General features: G+C 49.3%; 1 protein-coding gene across 4 annotated transcripts in view; it reads left to right on the forward strand.

Annotated features, from left to right (window-relative positions):
- RPTOR (regulatory associated protein of MTOR complex 1) overlaps positions 1-19,621 on the forward strand; it is a 281,234-nt gene that overhangs the window by 144,044 nt on the left and 117,569 nt on the right. For all 4 annotated transcript variants that reach the window (XM_069482962.1, XM_069482964.1, XM_069482963.1 and 1 more), the window contains one exon: positions 9,762-9,937. In XM_069482962.1, coding sequence (XP_069339063.1) covers positions 9,762-9,937 — 176 coding nt within the window. The remainder of the gene's footprint in view (positions 1-9,761; positions 9,938-19,621) is intronic.

Here is a 19,621-nt window from a genome sequence, read left to right on the forward strand (position 1 = left end):
GTGATATTTACAGAACACGACACCCGACAACGGCAGAATACACGTCCTTCTCGGTGTCCACGGAGCCCTCATCAGGTTAGTGCCTATCCTGGGTCGTAAACCTCAACAAATGTTAAGTAATTGAAACCACACAGAGTATGTTCTTTAACCATGACAGAATCATCTAGAAGTCAATAAAAACAACAGAAAAATCTCTGGAAAAAACTAAATGGCACATTTCTAAATAACGCATGGGTTGGAAGCCTCAAGGGGAATTTAAAAGTACATAGACTGGAATGAAAGTGAATATACAACACGTCAGTATTTACAGAATGCAGCTAAAGCAGTGTTGCAAGGGAAATTTATAGCACTAAAATGCTTATGTTAGAAAAGAGGAAAGATACCAAATTAGTAATATAAATTTCTACCTCAAGGAACTAGAAATGATGAGCAAAATAAACTCAAAGGAACCAGAAGAAGGAAATAAAGATAAAAACAGAAATCATTGCAATTGAAAACAGTAAAACAATAGGGAAATATCAATGAGACAAAAAACTGATTCTCAAGAAAAAAAAACCACAATAAAGTGGATAAATTCCTCCCAAGACTAACAAATATACAGACAGAAGAATCAGGAATGAAATGGAAAGTCTCTGCAGATCCCGCGGCTGTTAAGGGAATAGTAAGGGGATCTCAGGAACAACTTTACACTCATGAATTCCATGACTTAAAAGAAATGGACCAATTCCTCTAACACCACAAACTACCAAAATCCAACCAAAATGAAATAATCTGAATAGTCTTATAACCATGAAAGAAATTGAATTTAAAATTTTAAAAGTCCTGAAAAAGAAATCTCTAGGCCCAGGTGGTTTCACTGGAGAGTTCTACCAAACATTTAAAAAGAATTAGCACTCTTTTTACACAGTCTCTTCCAGAAGATAGAATGGTTGAGAACACTCCTCAGTTCATTTTATGAGGTCATTATTACCCTGGTGCCAAAACCAGATAACACAGGTCATGAGAAAATAAAACTGTAGACCACTATCTGTCACAAACTTAGATGCAAAAATCCTCAACAAAATAATAGCAAATCAGTCCTAGCAATTTATAACAGGAATTATACTCCTTGACTGAGTGGGACTTATTACAGGTGTGTGAGTCTGGCTCAGGGTTCAGAGTTCAGTCGATGAAATCCAGCACACCAACAGACGAAAGGGGAAAAATCATGTGATCCCGTCAGTCGACGCAGGGAAAGCATTCAACACAATCCAACACCTATGCATGATTAAAAACCAACCTGGCAAAGTAGGAATGATGTCCCTTCTTGAATGTGATAAAGAGCATCTTTGAGAAACCCATGCTGCCGTCACACTTGTGCTGAAAGGGCGAATGTTCCTCGCGAGGATGCGTCAAGGTGAGGATGTCTTAACACGGTCACTCGACTTACGTGGTAGGAGGTCTAGGCCGTGCAAGGAGACAAGAAAAAGACATCGTTAAGTGTCAGGGAAATGCAAGTGGACGCTGCAGTGAGGTACCACTCCCCGCCTGTAGGGTGGCCGTAATCAAAGGGGGACACCCAGGTCCGGAGTGTGGGGAGCGTGTAGGGAAGTTGCAGCCTCACTCGGGCTGGTGGGAACGGGAAGGGCTGCGTCTGCTGTAGAGACCAGTCTGGCACCTCCTCAAAATGTCAGCTCGGAGCTGCCATATGATCGCAGCTCCACTCCAGCATCCCGCTGAATACATACTTCAGAGAGATGAAAGCATATGTCTGTATAAAAACTTGTACGCAAATGTTCATAGCAGCATAATTCATAGTAGTCAAAAAGTGGAAACAACCCAAATGTCTGTCAGTGGATGAGCAAAATGTGGTCTGTCCGAGCAGTGGACCGTAACGAGAAGAGAAGCAGGACACATGTTGCAACATGAATGAACCTCGAAACTGTCACACTGAGCGAAAGAAGCCAGTCGCTAAAGGTCACGGATGAATTATTCGCAGGAAATGCGTGGAGCAGCCGATCTGCAGAAACAGGAAGGTAGAGTGTGGCTGCCGGCATGGGGGGAGAGGAGAGGAGTGGCTGCCATTGGGCACAGAGGTTCTCTTTCAGGTTGAGAAAAATGCTCTAAATTAGGTGATGGTGATGGTTGCATAACCTTGTAAATATACTAAAATCCACTGAATTGTACAGGTTAAAAAAGAGTTAATGGAGCAAGAAGCATTTTCTGGAAATGAAAAAAAGAAATTGTGCTGTTGTGGAACATACCAGTTGGGGTGGGGTAGGTGTGCCTTGAGCTCTCGTACAGACCCCTTCCCGGCACTTCCGTTTTCCTGGCAGTGCCGGCCCGGCCCCCGCGTGCCTGGCATGGGGCCAGCCTGCTGCTCCACGGGCCCCTCTCTCAGCAAGAACTACCTCGACACCCCCCTGCAGGGGGCTTGGCCCCAGGTCCAGGCCATGCCGTTAGCCGCCTCCAGCCAGACCACTGGTGTTTGCCCTCCCCAGAATTCTGGGATCACCGAGACTGGATTCCTCGCGGTGCCGTGTAACTGTGCACCGTCTCAGTGTTTTCTCTGTCGCTCACCCGCCCATCGTGCATGCACCCACCCACCCGCCCGTCCACCTTGGGAACGATTGTGCGGCAGTTGCTGTGAATCAGGAATGATGACAGGGCGATACAGCAGCACTCACGGCAGACAAGCCCTTGCTTTAGTTTCCAGCGGTTAAGCAAAATAAGAATACTTATTTAGTACCCGTCACTTCTGCATGGAGACGGAAAGAGCTACAGTAGCTGGAAATGTGGACAGTGCCAGTAACAACTGGATCAGAGAGCATACGGGCCTGCGTGTGCTGTTCTACTTTTTTCTGTGGTTATCGGTTTTTATTATAAAATATGAGATGGATGTTGCTATCAAGCTTTTCTAGTTTGGGAAGCAGAACAAACATGTGATACATATAATGAGGGACACGTGTTGTAAAAAGTCAGGTAGGAGAAGGAGCTGAAGCGTGATGGGGATGCAGGGAGGTGGCTGCGAGGGGAGCCCTGCACGGGCCGTGTGGAGGGGAGCACACCTGGGTGGGGCAGCTGCAGACACCGCGGGTGCCCGGGGGCGGTGGGCCGAGGGCCCGACTGGGTGAGCGACTGGGTGAGCACGAGGCTGAGCTGCACAAGGCGGCCCAAAGGCGCATCCCCTGGGGCTTGTTAGGTCCTGGGCAGGACTTGGGCTCCGTCCCGAGATTCTGAGTGTGGAGGGAACCCTGAGGGGCTGGAAGCCAGAGACGGTGTGTGGCCTAGAGTGTCCTGGCCACGGTGGGCACACAGTGGCACCCGCTGACTTCCTTGAGCAGCAGGGTACCAAGCCCTCTTTGTGACAGTGGGGAAGCTCTCCTGCCAGGGCCGTGCGGGCTGGGGGTGCTTGGACCAGGTGGCGGCGTGCTGCGGATGCAAGTGTTTGCAGCTGGGTGCTTTGTGAAGGACGAGAGATTGGATCCCATCTTGGGGGTTAGACGTGGGCTGAAGAACAAGACAGGAGTTAAAGGCAATGTGTGTGGCCCGGGTAGAACGGAGTGACCTTCTCCCCGGCCAGAGAGACCGCGAGGCTGGATGAAGGCCCGGGGTGGGGGCTGCGAGGGCTCTGCTTGGCCTTGTGCAGTGTGAGGTCCCTTCAGAAATGGTTCTTCGGCATCTGCTGTGAACCGTGTTGGTGGCAGGGTGTACAGCACGCAGACCTGCCTTTATTCCCCCGAGGACACGTCAGAAGGTGGTTGGATTCATCCCCAAATAGACGTGGCTGGAGCCGAGGGCTGGTGGCCAGCTCCCACGGGGCACATGAGGCAGGAGAGGAGAGGCCAGGCGAGGCCTGCGCTCTGGGACGCATTGATAGTCTAGGGCGAGGAGAAGCAGCAACAAACCAGACGGGGAGAAGTGGCCGAGAGCCAGGTGGGAGTGAGCACGCTCTGGGCACAGGGAAGTCAGCAGCGGACGTGCTGCCGAGACGACTGGCACGGTGCGGACTGAAGGCCACCGTTGGACCGAACAGAGGCAGGCTCAGTGTAGGGGCAGCAGCACATCTGTGCAGAGGCCACGGTTGGAGAAAGGATGGAGACACACAGCCCAGACGAGTTTGGGAGGAACAGGTACACACAGACACATGTACACACATATACATATATATGCATGTACATACATATACACATGTGCACATATATACACACAAATATACTTACATGTGCATACACATCCACATATATATGTGCATGTACTTACATACTGGGTTTTGGTGCCATGCTGCAGCACATGTATGTTCCTTTCTAGTTGGTGTGTGTCATGGGGTGGAGTGAGAGTGCCTGCGTTTGAATCTGGCCTGATTGGATCGCCCTTTGAGAACAGGGAAAAACCCACTTTCTGCTCGGTGTTGCTGGTCTCTCCAGCCTGCCTCCCACTTGTTACAGAATTGGAATCCTTCCTGCATTCCTGTCACTCTCCCGAAGTTGGCCAAGACTCTCTCTTCTATGACTCAGCTCATTACAGTTAACCGAGCAGAAGCACAGCAGGTGATTATGGACAGAAAGTTTCCACGCGGCTTGCCAAAAAGATTCGTAACTCACAGATGCAGCACCGGGACTCTGACTCATGTGCCAGCCGCAGGGAGCGCAGGGGGTCAGGCTGGTGCTGTGACCCCAAGGCAAGTAGCGAGGCCTCTGCCCAGTTTGGGGGGGCCCCCAAACAGGTTATTCCAGCACACAGGGGAAGTGGACAGAGGCCACTGAGAGTTCTTCAGGTGTCGTGCAGGGTGAGAAGCTGCAAGACCAAGGACGGCTGTGGCAGAAGGTGGCGTCTGCCCTGAACGTTAGAACAGACGTAGAAGCTGCCCAGTAAGGGAAGGTGAGAAGGAGAAGCTCGAGGAGAGACCAGGATAATGGGACAGCTTGACGCAGGGGGCGCCAGGAGTTTCCCAGAGTGCGTAGCACCGATGGCCTGGAAGAGCCTGGCAGTACTTGTGGAAAGTTCTGCAAGGGCTCTGGACATGGGGTGGGAGAACAAATCCTAAGACAAGGCAATGCTTCAAACCCAGATGCTACTGTTACGAAGAACCTGTCCATCTTCTAGTGAGTTCTGACCGTTATGGATACAGACTCAGTCACTTTTAGGGCTTTTGGAGAAGACGGTATCTGACTGCAGATTTCAGAGTATGGAAACACAACACAAAACACTGCTCTCCGCAGCCAGGGCGGGACGCACAGCGCTGGGGTGCCGGGTGGGAGGACACTGAGCAGGATCCTTCTCGGCCCTCCAGCTGCTCGCAAGCTCACGCTGGAGTGAGGTTTTAAATATCCCCCACACAAATCTCTTCTTGATATGCAGAGTTGCGGAATTTTAAGTATCTCCTTTTCTTTAGTTGTTGATTATCTACCAGTAATTGGAGAGTGGAATTTGGTTATCATTTCTAATTCACCATCTTTGCAGAGTTGTAGAATGATCCCAGAGCGTTTAGAAGCTGTTGGGTTGCTAACAGCTAAATAAATGGCTCTAAAATAATAGATGGTTCATTTGGGTAAACGCAGGATAATTGTGACAAAGCACTGCTGTAAAAGGGCTCTCGCTGGCCTTGAAGGGCCACACTCAGCTTCCCGGTGTCCACGGAAGTCTCTTCCACCAAAAGGGCCCCTTCTGCTCCTGGCCTAGGCTTTATAGTTTCCGGCAATAGGTAACACTTGGTTTACTTGGTTTTTAAATTAGTATTTAGTATTTGGTAAATATAAGTGTGTAGGTTATATAGTAAAATACTATTTCTGCTTTGTATCTGCTGTTTTTGCTACAGTATCTGTCTTGTGATAGAGGCTGCATTTATGTCTTTGAATATCAGTGGAGTTGGATAAGTAATACACTGATTCCTTTAGGGAGCTCAGTCTTTCTTTGAACTTTGCAAAAAATGTCCATTGCAATTAGATGTTGTTGAATTGAGAATAGAAGTTACTTTGAGGCAAAACTGAGAGTATTGCCAAGGAGACGTTATTTTTAGGAATTTACTTGCTAAAGACTCCCGAAACTCCTAGTGCCTTATCTCTGTGTAAAGATGCCTCCCGTATGTGTTTGAGGCGGGAAGAGAAGCAGCTGATGGTACCGCTTCGGCAGGAAGCGGGACGTGCAGGTACTGCTGGCGGCGCGGTGGGCCCGGTGCTTTCTGCAGAGCGGGGGCTCGCGGGCTGCGGCGCACCGCCTGGCCGGCTTCCTCGTGCACGCCGCGTGTGGAAGCTGCAGCAGATGTCTTTTTTGGATTGGCTTGCTGTGCGTCACATCTGAAGACTTGTCTGGACCCTTCCCAAGTCTCCCCCAGAAGGCTCTGCTGAGCTTTTAAAGATGAACATTTTTCTTGGGTTTGGGTCCAGATTCCGCAGGAGAACTCCTGGGTGAGTGTGGCGCGGGGCTTGCCCCTCGGGAGGCACGGTGGCTTGGGCCGCGGCGCTCACTCCATGCCTCTGTGCAGGATGATTTCAATTAAAGGGTCAATATTTTAGATAAACACAAAACTAGAACAATGTACAGGAAATAACTAATTTGTTTAAATAGACTTTTTTGTATTCTTGGGTTAGCAAGCCTGAAAAATAATGTTCATTGGATTCCTTTGCCTGGAATGTCAGGGTGTTTTTGCAAACATGTTACTGGTTCTGTAACCAGTAACCCATGAGGGCCGGCTGCTGTCCGTCTGTCCGTCCGTCCGTCCGTCCGTCCGTCCGTCTGCCTGTCAGCCCCGCAGAGCTCCTGGGTGACTCGGGTCTGAAGACTGCGGCCCACGTGGTGCTCAGACTGTCCTCAGGCCGAAGGGGGGCTGTTGCAGCCGACCAGAGCCCAGGTTCCCGTGCAGGGCAGGCTGCTTGCCGTCGCTGCTTTGGCTTGCAGAGCTGGAGCCCAGGAAAGGATTTTACACATGCTTTTGGCATCCCTGTTCTCTCTCCTTAAAAAAGCCCGCTGCTTGCTGATGCTTGGTGACACTTGGTGGCGGTTGCACAACAGTGTGAAGGGACCTAACGCCACCAAACTGTACATGTAAAATGGCTAACATTGCAAATTTTATGCTATTATAACTTACCATAGTAAAAAAAAAAACCTCATTCCTCTGGAAATTGCAGTTTTTATTAAGATGTTTAAGTTGTATTTATTATTAGGTATATGAGAATTTGATTTATGTTCTGGGTTTAATGTTCCTGTGGTAGAATGGATGATTATTAAATAATAAAACTTGCAGTCTTTAGTACCTTCCATTTGAGAAATTTGAGATGTTATGAGCAGAGTTTATCAGCAGTAAAATGACCACATATCACATACCATCATCGCCATGTTGGATGTATGTGAGTGAATAGCGCTTTATGCGCGTTTCAGAGGTGCTGAGAGTGCTTTTTGGAAAGTGCCCGACAGGGTGCTCACATCCGTGTCACAAGTGCTTGGTGTAATCAATCCAGGGGGCCCAGAGGGGACAAGGGAGCAAAACGTGGCCCTAAACTAGGGTGGCCTGGACCCCCGGTGCTGACTCGGGGCTGGACAGCCCACAGTTTTCTTGGGGCCTCCACTTCCTCATCACAGTGGTCTGTAACAAGGGGGGTGAAACTCACAGGGGTGTTGTAGAAAGCAAATGGAAGAGTACGTGTGACAGAGCTTGGAGAAATGCTGGGAACTGACAGCTGGAGGGTTACTGGTAAGAAGCAGAAATGGAGACGAACGAATGTCCTTTGCTTGCCCCGAAGCATGTCCACAGCTGCTGCTGGTGCAAACTCCTGCCTTCCTCACCCGGTGTTTGTTGTCGTTTAAAATAGTCAGCACCTCTTCTTCACGGAGGTCTGCTACAGTGTGAGTGAAAAGAAATCTTGTCTCTGTGTTATTTATTTTTAAAAAACCCCAAGGAATTGCTTAAGTAATGAATAGTTTGAAGGCTCTGTGCTGCGATTGTCTGGGCCCTCATTGCCAAACTGCGTGATAAATAAAACTGGTTGGGAGGAGGCCCTTGTGGTCATGAAACTTCAGTTCCTGAGGTTTGCGATGGGCTGTGTCCCTCCCAATCCCGTAGCAAGATGGGTTGGGTGGAACAGGCTCAGTGGTCGGCAGCTTTTCGTCATGGCCACACTAGTGATGGAGATTTGCGTGTGGATGGGTGAAGGGGTTCTGGGAGCTGTCTGGACCTACATAATCAATATTTTGGGGTTTTATTTTTCGTTATTTTAGTTACCCAAATGTTATGCTCAAACATCATAATTCAGGACAAGTAAAGAAGATGCAGATTCTCTCTCCAGGAGCCTGTGGTGTGCTCTCCGTGTTTCCTGCTCACTGTCTCTTTGTTTGCTGCCACCGTTTGTCCCCCGCACATCTAATCAGCCGTCGCAGCACAGACGGGGGCACTGGGGAGCCGGAGCTCCCGGGCACCTGGGCCCGCCCCTGCTTGGCAGGTGCACCCTGCCGAGGCCTGAGGACTCGTCCCCTTGTGCGAGGGGCCTTGCTGTGTGTCGGGCGTGGCTTCCCCCAGCTGAAAGTGCTGTACTTGGTGACACAAGTGCTGTGTTCTTCACAATTACTTTCAGGAGGAGGCAGAGCAGTGTGTATGCAGAATCCCTCGCGCATCGTACTCATTACACTGCACTGGCCGGAGTGCCATGAATTCTCATAAACCTCGTTATTTCTGAAAATGACAGCAAAACCTCTTGTGGATTGCCAGAATTGTCAGATCCAGGCAACGTATGGCGCAGGGGAAAGGAATCCAAGTCCACAATGCTAGGGTAATTTTGTGTTTGGTGGTATGAGGATCCTGTGTTTTGTTGAATACTGCTGGTTTTTGGGTTAAAAAAAAAAAAGCAAGAACACACTCGATTATCTATGGCAGTATAGTAAAGCCATGTCCTGTGATTTTGTTTTAAACCTTTGAATGCATTTTAATTTTTTAACTCAAAACATTTTAAAAGATAAGTTACACTTTCAATTAGATTGTATTCAGTCAAAAATGAAATTTTGTGTGTTTTTTTGTAACCTGCAATGATTAGCTTGGTGCCTGTCCTCTTAGAGCTACAGTGTGATGTCAGCTTCACATCTGGTACCTTCCCAAATCTCATTGAAATTAATATCAAGCAGGTGTTACTACTCTCACTTTAAAGAGAGATTAAGATTTCAGTTAGCCACCTTCCTCCCTGATTACAAAATCAACACACATTTGTTTATAGAACACTTAGAAAAGTCGGATGAAGATGGGTGTAGATAAAACCACCTTACTCCACCCCTCTGGGGCGAGGGCTCTCTGGGTCTGCTTTTCAGTCCCTTCAGTGACAGGCCAGCAAGCACACGACACCCACGCTCTGGTCTGCCTCTCTGCTGGTGGTGACACTCACTTCATGTAGCCTGAACATCCTCCTTGCCATTAAACCCACCAAAATAAGGTTGTGGCGGGTTGAAGCCTGCGTGTTTAGAGTGAACCATACGACACCACGAAGACCTGGCGGGGACGTCTGCAGACAGTGACGGAGTCGCGGGGAGTGGGGGGCCGGAGCAGGACAACCACGGGGAGAGCGGATCTGGCAGAGACAGACCTCGTGCTGCTGTGAGGACCTTGGGAGTGACGCACGCGTTCAGGTCTCATGGTCACTCGGCAGGAGAGAATTCAGCGTCGACGCCTCTCTCCAGAGGGCTTTGGGGTGGAAACCCAGTGCTTGAAGCCTTAGTCGATTTATTCTTCGTTACGTTTCCGTCTCATCCTCCAGTTGTGTAACACAACTAAGTCCCTCTTTCCCTTCACATTCTGCCTTCAGGTAGCTGCAATTAACCCAAACCACCCGCTGGCCCAGATGCCTCTGCCGCCGTCCATGAAGAACTGCATCCAGCTGGCCGCCTGCGAGGCCCACGAGCTCCTGCCCATGATCCCTGACCTCCCGGCCGACCTGTTCACGTCCTGCCTCACCACCCCCATCAAGATCGCCCTGCGCTGGTAAGTGGCCCCAGCTGTCCCTGCGGTGACCACCCCGGGACCCTCCCCCAGGGTCCTGACTTGCGTGGGTCTAAGGTGTCCACCCGGGTGGACGAGCCCAGTGACAGGCGTGAGCATGCGCTGTCTTCTCCCTTGCCGTGCAGGACTCCGGGTGGACGCTGGGTTTATCTGAGAGTTAAACATCCTTCTTCCTCCCGCATCAGGTCCTGGGCCGTTGTCTGCTTTGTGATTTCCAAGATTGCCCTCGTTAATTGTGGAAGTGTCATTGGATAGCACCAGGGCTGGTCGTCCTGGAAACCAGACTTTCTTTTGGGAGGAAAAAGGGCCATTATGAAAAAAGAAGTCATTTAATTCCTTGCTTGAGTTGAAGAATAATCTTTCAATTTATTCTTAGCAATAAACACACATACACACACACACACGACTTTTTCCTGCCTACATCCCGTTTAGAAGGTGGGAGTACTTGGGAATGTGACTGGGGAGACGTGTGTGATCTTCCAAGAAGGTGGAACCTGCGTCTAAGACCCGGCGCCACGGGCAGAACTCACAGTGGGATGTGTGTTTCCTGCCTCCAAATCCAATTTTCTCCCCAGACCATCCTGCCACGCTTTAATATCTACTTTCCCATTTTATGTTGTGCTGAAAAGCTTCCGTGCCGTAGCTGTTACCAGCGAGTAGACAAAGCCTCTCCCCTGAGGTGCGGCGCGAATAGTGCGGCCGGGCGCAGACACCGCACTCCTGCTCGGCACGTTCTGGGGCTTCTCTCCAGCCGGAGCCTCCTGGCTTTTTACCCCACAGCCTGGATGGACCTTGGGGGCCAAAAACGACAACAAAGTGGTCAGCCCTGGGGGGACCCTGTGAGTGGCGTCGCCGGGGGCAGGGGCAGCCTGGCTTTGCCCTGCGTTGCTGGGTTGGAGGAAGACCTGGCCTTCCCGCCTTGCCTCCTGCCGTCCCAAGACGCTGGGCTGACTGGTGTGCGGCCCGCCACTCGCTGTCCCTGACCCCAAGCCTCCCAGCCCCCAGGGCTGCAGATGACCCTGGGGAGAGGCTCCTTGCAGTGCTACAGAGAGCGGGGGAAGGGCAGGTGCCCAAAGGGACAGCAAAGGGGTGACCGCGGTGTCTCTGCTGCTCAGCTGATCCCCACCGCGCCTGGCTGACACAGACTCAGGCTGGCTAGAGCCATCCCGCTCCGCACCCCTCAGACCAGACCCCCTGAGGGGCACAGCCACTGTGCAAGAAATGCAGCAGAATTACCCTAAGACAAACGTGCACATCATCAAAGGGGCGAAGGAAGATACTGGAACAAGATGCACGAACAAAGCTATGGCTTGATGTGTCCCCCAAACCCACGTGCTGGAAACTTAATCCGCGACGCAGCAGTGTTGGGAGGTGGGCCTGTAAGTAACCGAGTGCTGAGTGTCCTGCCCACGTGTGCAGGTCAGTGCTGTGACCGTGGGAAGGGCCAGTTACCCGAGAAAGCAGCCCGTCCCCCCTGCCCTCACCCCGCCCTGCTCTGGGAGGCACAGCAGGAGGCCTCCCCCAGCGACCTCGGCCTCCAAACTGCAGGCTAGAAATGTCTGGTCAGGGGTGAAGAGACGCTGCCTAATGGGTACAACAATACAGTTAGATAGAAGGAATAAGTTCTAGTACTCAACAGTACAGCAGGGAAATTATAGTTAACAATAGTTTATTGTATATTTCAAAATGTTCCCAACACAAAAGATATTCTCAGGTAAGAAATAATTTGGGGAAAAAAAAGAAAGTGAATGTCTGAGGTGATGGATGTCCCAGTGACCCGGTTTGATCATTCTGCACATGGTTCACAATATCACACATGCCCCAAAACAAGTACGGCTATGATATATCAATTTAAAAATTAAAAAAAAAATTCTTTTCATAGATTGTCCAGTCTGTTATATTGTTTAAAGTAACACAAAGCAGACTGGGCAAACATGAAACAGTAATACAAAGGAGAGCCCAGTAGGAACAGAGGTCGGAGCAGGGTGATTGAAGTGAGGGACACGGTGGCTGGGACTCCCGGCAGGCGAGGTGCTGGCCCGCGAGCTCCCAGGGTGTGAGAGGAGCAGCCGCAGGCTCTGCCATGAGAGGACAGAACACGGCAGAGGTGGGGACACCTCAAGGCCACCAGGACGGGTTCCCCCAAACTGGGGAAAAGGTGGAGAGGGCTCAGGCCAGACAAGGAGAGGCAGGAGAACTCTGACCTCAGCACGTCCCACGAGGGTGGAGAGGCTTGTCGAAGGCACGTCTTGGAAGCCACGTTGTTTCCGAGTTGCCATCTACCCCTTTCCGCTTCTTTGTGGTTGAAGTTCTGTCTGGATGTAGGTCTTTGCACTCATTAGTTTATAAGCGAACTCTTTTTAGCTCTCAGACGGCACATCTGGCGCGGTCGGGAAGGGCTCGAGTGCCCATTTGACTGCCCTGGGAAGAGCTTTGTCCACATGGCTCAGTTCATTCATTCATTTCATTCGTTGTGCAAAACGGTTTGTCAAATACCAACCATGTGCTTTAGAAACCTGTGCTTAGCCCTACAGGAGATGCAGAGCAGCGTGTTGCCCTCAAAAAAATTATCATCTGGTGGAGGAGATAAAATGCAGCTTGAAAACTCAGTATTTAAATGGGTGCTTTATGCAAGACAGAAAGTCTGAACATTTCAAGGCAATACGTGATCAAAGACTAAATGAATTTATGGCGTCAAGGGCTATTGTGTTTCCAGCGCACAGAGAAATCCCTCAGGGCCAGAGGCTCAGAGGAAGCTGCTTGGAGGAGATGCAACTTGAAACCGAGTCTGCGGATGGCTGGGATTGGAGAGGAGGGAGAGCCCTTCAGAGGGGCGGCTCACTGCGGGTTTCTGAGAAGAGTGAGATCAGCCTAATTAGAGAGGAAGGTTCCAGGGGGGTGCAGGTAGGGTCAGAGGGTGGGCTGAGCTTGGATTGTGGGTCCCTCTGAACGCTGGGCCCAGGACCTTCACTTCTCCTCCTGGGAGTCTGTGGGGTCAGAGCCCTGAAGGTGACTCAGTAAGAATGGTGTTTTAGGGATAGATCCAGGTAATGATAGGGAGACGTTGGTCATAACTGGACCTTTATCGTATCAGTGCTGCCAGGAGTAAAAGGCGAACGCAGAAAGGTGGAAATGGCCACGGGCCCGTGGCCTGAGCTTCTGCAGATGCTCAGGGGAGTCTGCCACGGAACAGCCCGCAGTCCACTCATTTCTCGCCTCTGCTGTCGGGTTTCCTGCCGTCACTGCTGCTGTGCGCCTGACCCCAGAACTGACACTGTCCCAGCTCTGCTTGCAGACTCTGCCCGTCCTGGGCTGGACGCCGTGTTTGGTGGGACCCTGGTAGGGCATTTATGCGAGTTTCCAGGTAGGTGGGTGGAGGTGCAGGAAGGGAGTAAGAAAAGAAAACACAAAGCAGAAATGGAACCTGAAATGACATCTACACCTGCCCACACCTTCCCTGCCACCCCACTCCAGCGCACCTGTCACCAAAGCCAGGTGTCTCATCGAGGTGGTGAGTTTCTCTCTGCACCGTGCTCTTCCACCATGAGCAGGAAGGACTTGGCTCCCGTTCACCGCGCGTAAGGCGGGTGCGTTCACACTGTTGCAGGCGACCTGCGGGGCTCAAGAGTGGGTCCCTGCCCTCTGGTTAGGGAATGCGCTTGCTCTCCTCCAAGACTTGACGCATTATCTCAGGAGCACCTGAAATCCTTTTAGGACATATTAAATTTTTTTAAAGTAAGCATTTAGTAGGAAGCGCAGTGAAAAACAAATCAAAGTGATACGGTTACCAGAAGATGGACTTTGAAATCAATATGCCGCACTTGCAGCCAATGGTCCTCAGGTAACCACTGCCCCAGAGCGCTGAGTGGCGTCCCAGGCGGGCCGACCCTTCACAATAAACCACTCGGTGCCATATCGAGGTGCTGAAATTAGATTGAACAGAACATTTTGCTGGTGTCCTTAGCCGTAAATGGCAATCCAGTGTTCATACACTTATTGAAAGAATTATCAAGTGAAATGTGTACTTCTTTGGATCAGCCAAGTTATTAATAAAAACCACCAGTTGTTTTTTTTTTTTAATGGAAAAGGTAGTTCGTCAGATAGTGCTTATTTATGTTTTTAGGGTTATGGTTTTACTTTATATTTTAAAAAGTCAATTTAATCTTTCCAATTAAAAATGGAATATACATTCCTTGTAGAAAATTTTCTAAAAAGTTAAAGGTAGAAAAAAATTATCCAAGATTTTACCATCTTAGGACAATTACTGTTAACTTTTTGTTGTATTGCCTGTCAGTCTTTTCTTCTATGAATATACATTTTTGCATTGATGTAATTAGACTAAATTTGTGATTTCATATACTTAACCCTTAGCATTATAATAAACTCATCTACCCTAGACCACTTATTCTTTGTAAATATCATTTTACCATTTTACTTGTTGATGCTTCATCTTTTATTTAACCAAAGTCTAGGGCTTTTGGATTTAGGATTCAGGAGTGTAAAGGTAGGAGAGCTCAGAGTAGCGCTCACACAGAGCTCAGCAAACTTTCCCTGTAGAGTCAGATAGTCAATAGTTCAGGTTTTACGGGCCAGACAGTCCCAACTCTGCTGTTTCAGCATGGAGGAGCCATAGGCAATATGTAAACAAATGAGCATGGCTGTGTTCCAATAAAACTTTATTTGCAAAAACAGGCATTGAGCCAGATTTGACTGTGGGACATTGTTTCCTGGAAACAGGATCTAGCTGCAGATGGCTGCTGTGCTTACCTGCTGGTCAGTGAATCACCTAGAGAAAGGGAGTGCTCAGGGAGCCAGCTTCCCTCTCTCCCCCTCTACCTCCTCCCTTCCTTCCTCTCCTTCCTCCCCTCCCCTCCCCTCCCTCCTTCTTCCCCTCCCTCCGTCCCCTTTTTTTCCTTCTTTCCCCCCTCCCTTTCCTCCTCCCAGTGTAAATAAGAGCATAGTTTCTAAAGAAACTGCGCTCACTGCATAAGGCACAGCTGTTACAGAATGCTGTACGCTTGGTAACCATAACACAGCCTTGCTTTATTTGTACACAATACGTACATGTGTGTTTGACGGCAAGTGAATTTACGAATCTTATTTGATGATGAAGGAGTTGTTGGAAAACATTGTTCTCTCATTTTTTTTTTCATTCTCTCCTCAATCTTTCTTATTTTCAGAAACCGATTCCAATAATTCTGAAATGAGCAATGATACTACCTCCATAGCCGTGATTACCGTACTCACTGTGTACATCGACGCAGTGTGAGAATACAAAATACGTGTTTTTCTTGCGGCTGTTTTCTGCTTCTTTGATTGAGTGGCATAGTATCATTTTAAATTTATGATGGATGTATTTGTATACGGCAAATTGTAACTCAGTGGCACTTAATCTGCTGCGGGACTTGCTATAAAACAGACTGATGTCCAGTGCACTGTGCGCTCGTGTTGTCTGTTAATGACGACAGCAGACGTTATTTCAGATGGAATAGAGGTCAAGAAGCTTATTTCCTTTCTTCCAATTAAGTTGAGGAATGTGAGGGAGTTTAAATGTCAATGACGCAGTGTTAACGTATGTTTGTGTGCGTGGAAAGCTTTGCTCTCGTGTTCGCCCCGCGAGAGGTGGCCGGGGTCCCGCGTGCAGGTGGGAAGCGGAGCTGGCTGTCGCTCTTCACGCAGCTTATGGTGCCTGTCTCGTTTCAGACGTTTGCCGTGACATCCACTTCATATTTTTCCTTGATGAATCAAGCCAAGAATCAGCCAGAATTACCGTTGGAAACAAATTCTTGTGGCTGTTGATGATAGATAGGGTCAGTAACCGCGTGTTCTCCGCAGAGTCTCCTCAAGAACAGGGGTCGTTCCTGCAGCACAACCTCAGGGCAAGAGGCAGGCCTTCCGCCTGCCCGTTCGACGTTCTCGCCATCGTTTTAACTTCTTCAAACAGCCGAGTCCAACGACCTGGCCTTGCTGCTTATGTCTGAAGGGGGGAGGCTTGGTGGCCGTCCGCAGGATGAGGTAACGCAGACGCGTTACTGAGTGAAACCGTCTTACTGACCTACTTTGCAGTAGTGTCACACTCTGTGTCTTAGACCTCAGTGGTGGGTCACTCTGATTTGGAATTTGGATATGAAGAAATGGCTTTATCACCCACAGGTCTGCGCGGGACGGCCTTAGTCGCCCTCCAGTCCTGCACAGCCCCAGGGTCACTTAATTTGCCACGTGCCCACCCTGAGGTGAATACTTGTCTCCCCAAACTAGACAGTGTGCTCTCACTGTTCCAGCCCCTTGACACGCGTTCAGTTAAGATGACTACCATACTGTATTGTAATAGAGCTCCTTTTTGGAAAACATGGTGTGTAAAACCTGACTGTGCTGGTCAGAAAGAGAACTGAGCGTGACGGCGCGGCACGGGCTGCCGACTCGCCACCTGGCCCCGGGCCTTGGGGCGGCCCAGGAGAGTGAGATGGATGGATCCCAAGGGAGGCCACTCGGCAACAAAGTCAGAGCCCTTGGGGGGGCCGGGTCCCCACTGGGAGCGGGGACAGTGGGGCAGGCGGGGACCTCGGGGCGTGGACGGGGGCAGGCTCACGTGGGCCCCTGGCTGCGCACTTGGCTCTGCTCCCATCGCTGAGAAGGAAGGAAGGGAGGGCGGAGGAAGGAGAGGGGGTGCCACCTCTCCCTTGTGCAAAGAGAAGCGATGCAGTCGTAAATGAGTCACACTGTTAAAGGGAAATGTTGGAAATACGGAGAAGAAACAGGAGGAAAGACCAGTTGGAGATACTGAGTATAAAAAATATGATTGATGAAATAAAGAATTTAAGAGATGGATCAAAAAGCAGCATTATGGATACAGCAGAATCTGAGATAAAAATTATTAAAAGGGACAAAGAAAAATGTTTTATTGCTGAAAAGACCAGGAAATCAAGAATATGTCCTGAACGGGACTCTGTGCATCCAATAATATGCCCTGGAGAATGTGAGCTGGGAACTGAGCAACGGCGAGTAGGAGCGAGTGAGTCAGGAGTGCGGTCGGGCACCGGGGGCCAAGGAGACGACAGTGAGCGAAACAGGTAAGGCTCTGACGGCAGGATTGTTAGCCGGATCTTGCAGGGGCTCGTGAGACCACGTATCTAACAGAATACACGCTGCGTTTGGCCATGCGTGGACCATCCACAAAAATAAACTGTACCAGTTTATTATTTAAAGGAACCTTTAATAAGCCAAAAGGCTCAACATCATATAAACTCTATTCTCAGACCATCACACAGTAAAGTTGGAACTCAATAATGAAAGGATAGCTTTTTTAAAAAAAGTCTGAAAAATATAAATCTTACCCTTAAAATCCTTGGATTTTTAAAGAGGAAATACTTTAAAAAATGATAAAACCCTCCAAGGTGAATGACAATGATAGCATAGCATTTCCTGTCTATGGGATGTAGCTAAAACAGGCTAGGATTTAATACACTTAATCAGAAAACAAAGATTAAAAAATAAAATAAAAATTAAATGTTCACCGTAGAGAGTTGGGGGGAAAATGCAAGGAGCAAACAGACAAATACGCAGAAAGGAAACCGGAAGGCAGCGGCGGCCCGTGGCTGTTCCCTGTGTCTCCGCGTACGGAGCGTCTCTGCGGAACCTGCCAGCGAGGAAGATCCAGGGCCGTGGACACTCTCCGTGCACAGTCTCAACCCGCACGCTTGTTTCTGGCTCGTCTGTCCTGGGAGCCTGGTTCCTCAGTCCTTTGTCCTTTCTGGGGTCCCTCGTCATGAGCTGGCTTGCGTCCTTTGGACTTTGCCCGGCTGGGGTGAGGCGTCCCTTCTCCTACCTCTGCCAGTCCTTTGCCACTTCTCCACCAGTTTCTTACATATGGTTGAAATCGTAAACTTACGCTAGTGACAGTAGCCTGCATTGATTGAGCATTTGAATCATTGCATAAATTAACTCACCCAGCGCTGACCACACCCCGTGAGGCGTGGGCTGTGACGAGCCTGCTGTCAGGGTGGGAACGCGGGCTGCGTGGACAGTAAGTGCAGAGCCAGGATTCAGGCCCCAACCCCAGAGCTGGCGTTAACTGCGGTTGTGTCCCGCCTCTCTGATGACCGCATCTCTCCTCACTGCCATTTCCTGCCTGCCGTTTTCTGTCCTTGTCATATTCTTTTTGTCTTAGTTTGTTGGTTGCATGGAGGGAGTCCACGTGTGTACTCAATTCACGATGCCTAAGCAGAGGTCATGGGGACCCACTTAACTGGACACAGGCTGTGCCCGAGCTCCTTAGCAGCCGTCTTGCTTAGTGGAGACACTCAACACCTTTGCTTTGACGTTGGGAATGCAGCAGAGATTCTCCCTAGCCCTGCATCAGGATCAGAAGTCCTGGCTGCCAGTACGACAAGATAAATAGATAACCAGGAGAAGGAACATGAATATTTGTATACGGTGTGCATCACCTGTCATACTCCAGCACATACATTGTCACATATGTTTGAGGCCGAGGACCGTCTCACAGTGAGCAGCATGCCTGTGTGATTGGCGCTTCTGCGGCTTTCTCGGTGGTGCACGGAAACGCTTGCACAGGCCCTGGAGACGTGTGCCACAGCTTTCCCGCCGCGGTGCTCTCCGTGAGACCAGCGCGCTCGTCACGGGGTGGTGGCTGAGGGCGTGTGGGCGGCAGGTAAAGGCACTGGACGAGGCTCCGTACGCAACAGCAAGCGACCTCGGAATTGTGATGGTATTTATAGATTGTAATTAGAAAAATCTAAAGCATGTGGCCTAAGCGTTTCCTTTAATAGTAAGAAAAGAGAATACTTTAAACCCAAAGTATGTAGAAGAAATAATAAAGAGAAGAGCAAAAATAAACAGGAAGAGGACCAAAAATTTGTTTAAAATTCATGAATTACATGGTAATTTTTGAAAAGTTTAGCAAAGCTGTTAAAACTCTAGCTAGAGTGGTCAAGAAAAATAGAAAGAAGGCCAGGCGCGGTGGCTCACGCCTGTAATCCTAGCACTCTGGGAGGCCGAGGCGGGTGGATCGCTCGAGGTCAGGAGTTCGAGACCAGCCTGAGCAAGAGCGAGACCCCCGTCTCTACTAAAAATAGAAAGAAATTATATGGCCAACTAAAAATGTATATAGAAAAAATTAGCCAGGCATAGTGGCGCATGCCTGTAGTCCCAGCTACTCGGGAGGCTGAGGCAGTAGGATCGCTTAAGCCCAGGAGTGTGAGGTTGCTATGAGCTAGGCTGACGCCACGGCACTCACTCTAGCCTGGGCAACAAAGCGAGACTCTGTCTCAAAAAAAAAAAAAAAAAAGAAAGAAAGAAAAATAGAAAGAAGATACAAATGACCTATGTCAGAAATGACATCATTGCTGATTCTACAGACATTACAAGGCGAACAAAGGAATCCTATTTATGCCGATAAGTTCTACATCTTAGGCGAAATGTATGAGTTCCGTGAAAGACACAAGTGATCAAATATGACATGAGAAGAAAGAATTTGGATAGGTTATGTCTCTTAAATAAATTGAATTTCCCAGACAGCTTTGCTGGTGAATTCTGTCATATCTTTAAGATTGAAATAATACCAGTTCTTATACAAACTCTTTCAGAAAATAAAGGAAGAGGGAACATTTTCTCATTCTAAGAGGCTAACTTTACCCTGAGAATTAAAAT

Source organism: Eulemur rufifrons, chromosome 9 (genome assembly GCF_041146395.1).
Source record: "Eulemur rufifrons isolate Redbay chromosome 9, OSU_ERuf_1, whole genome shotgun sequence".
NCBI lineage: Eukaryota > Metazoa > Chordata > Mammalia > Primates > Lemuridae > Eulemur > Eulemur rufifrons.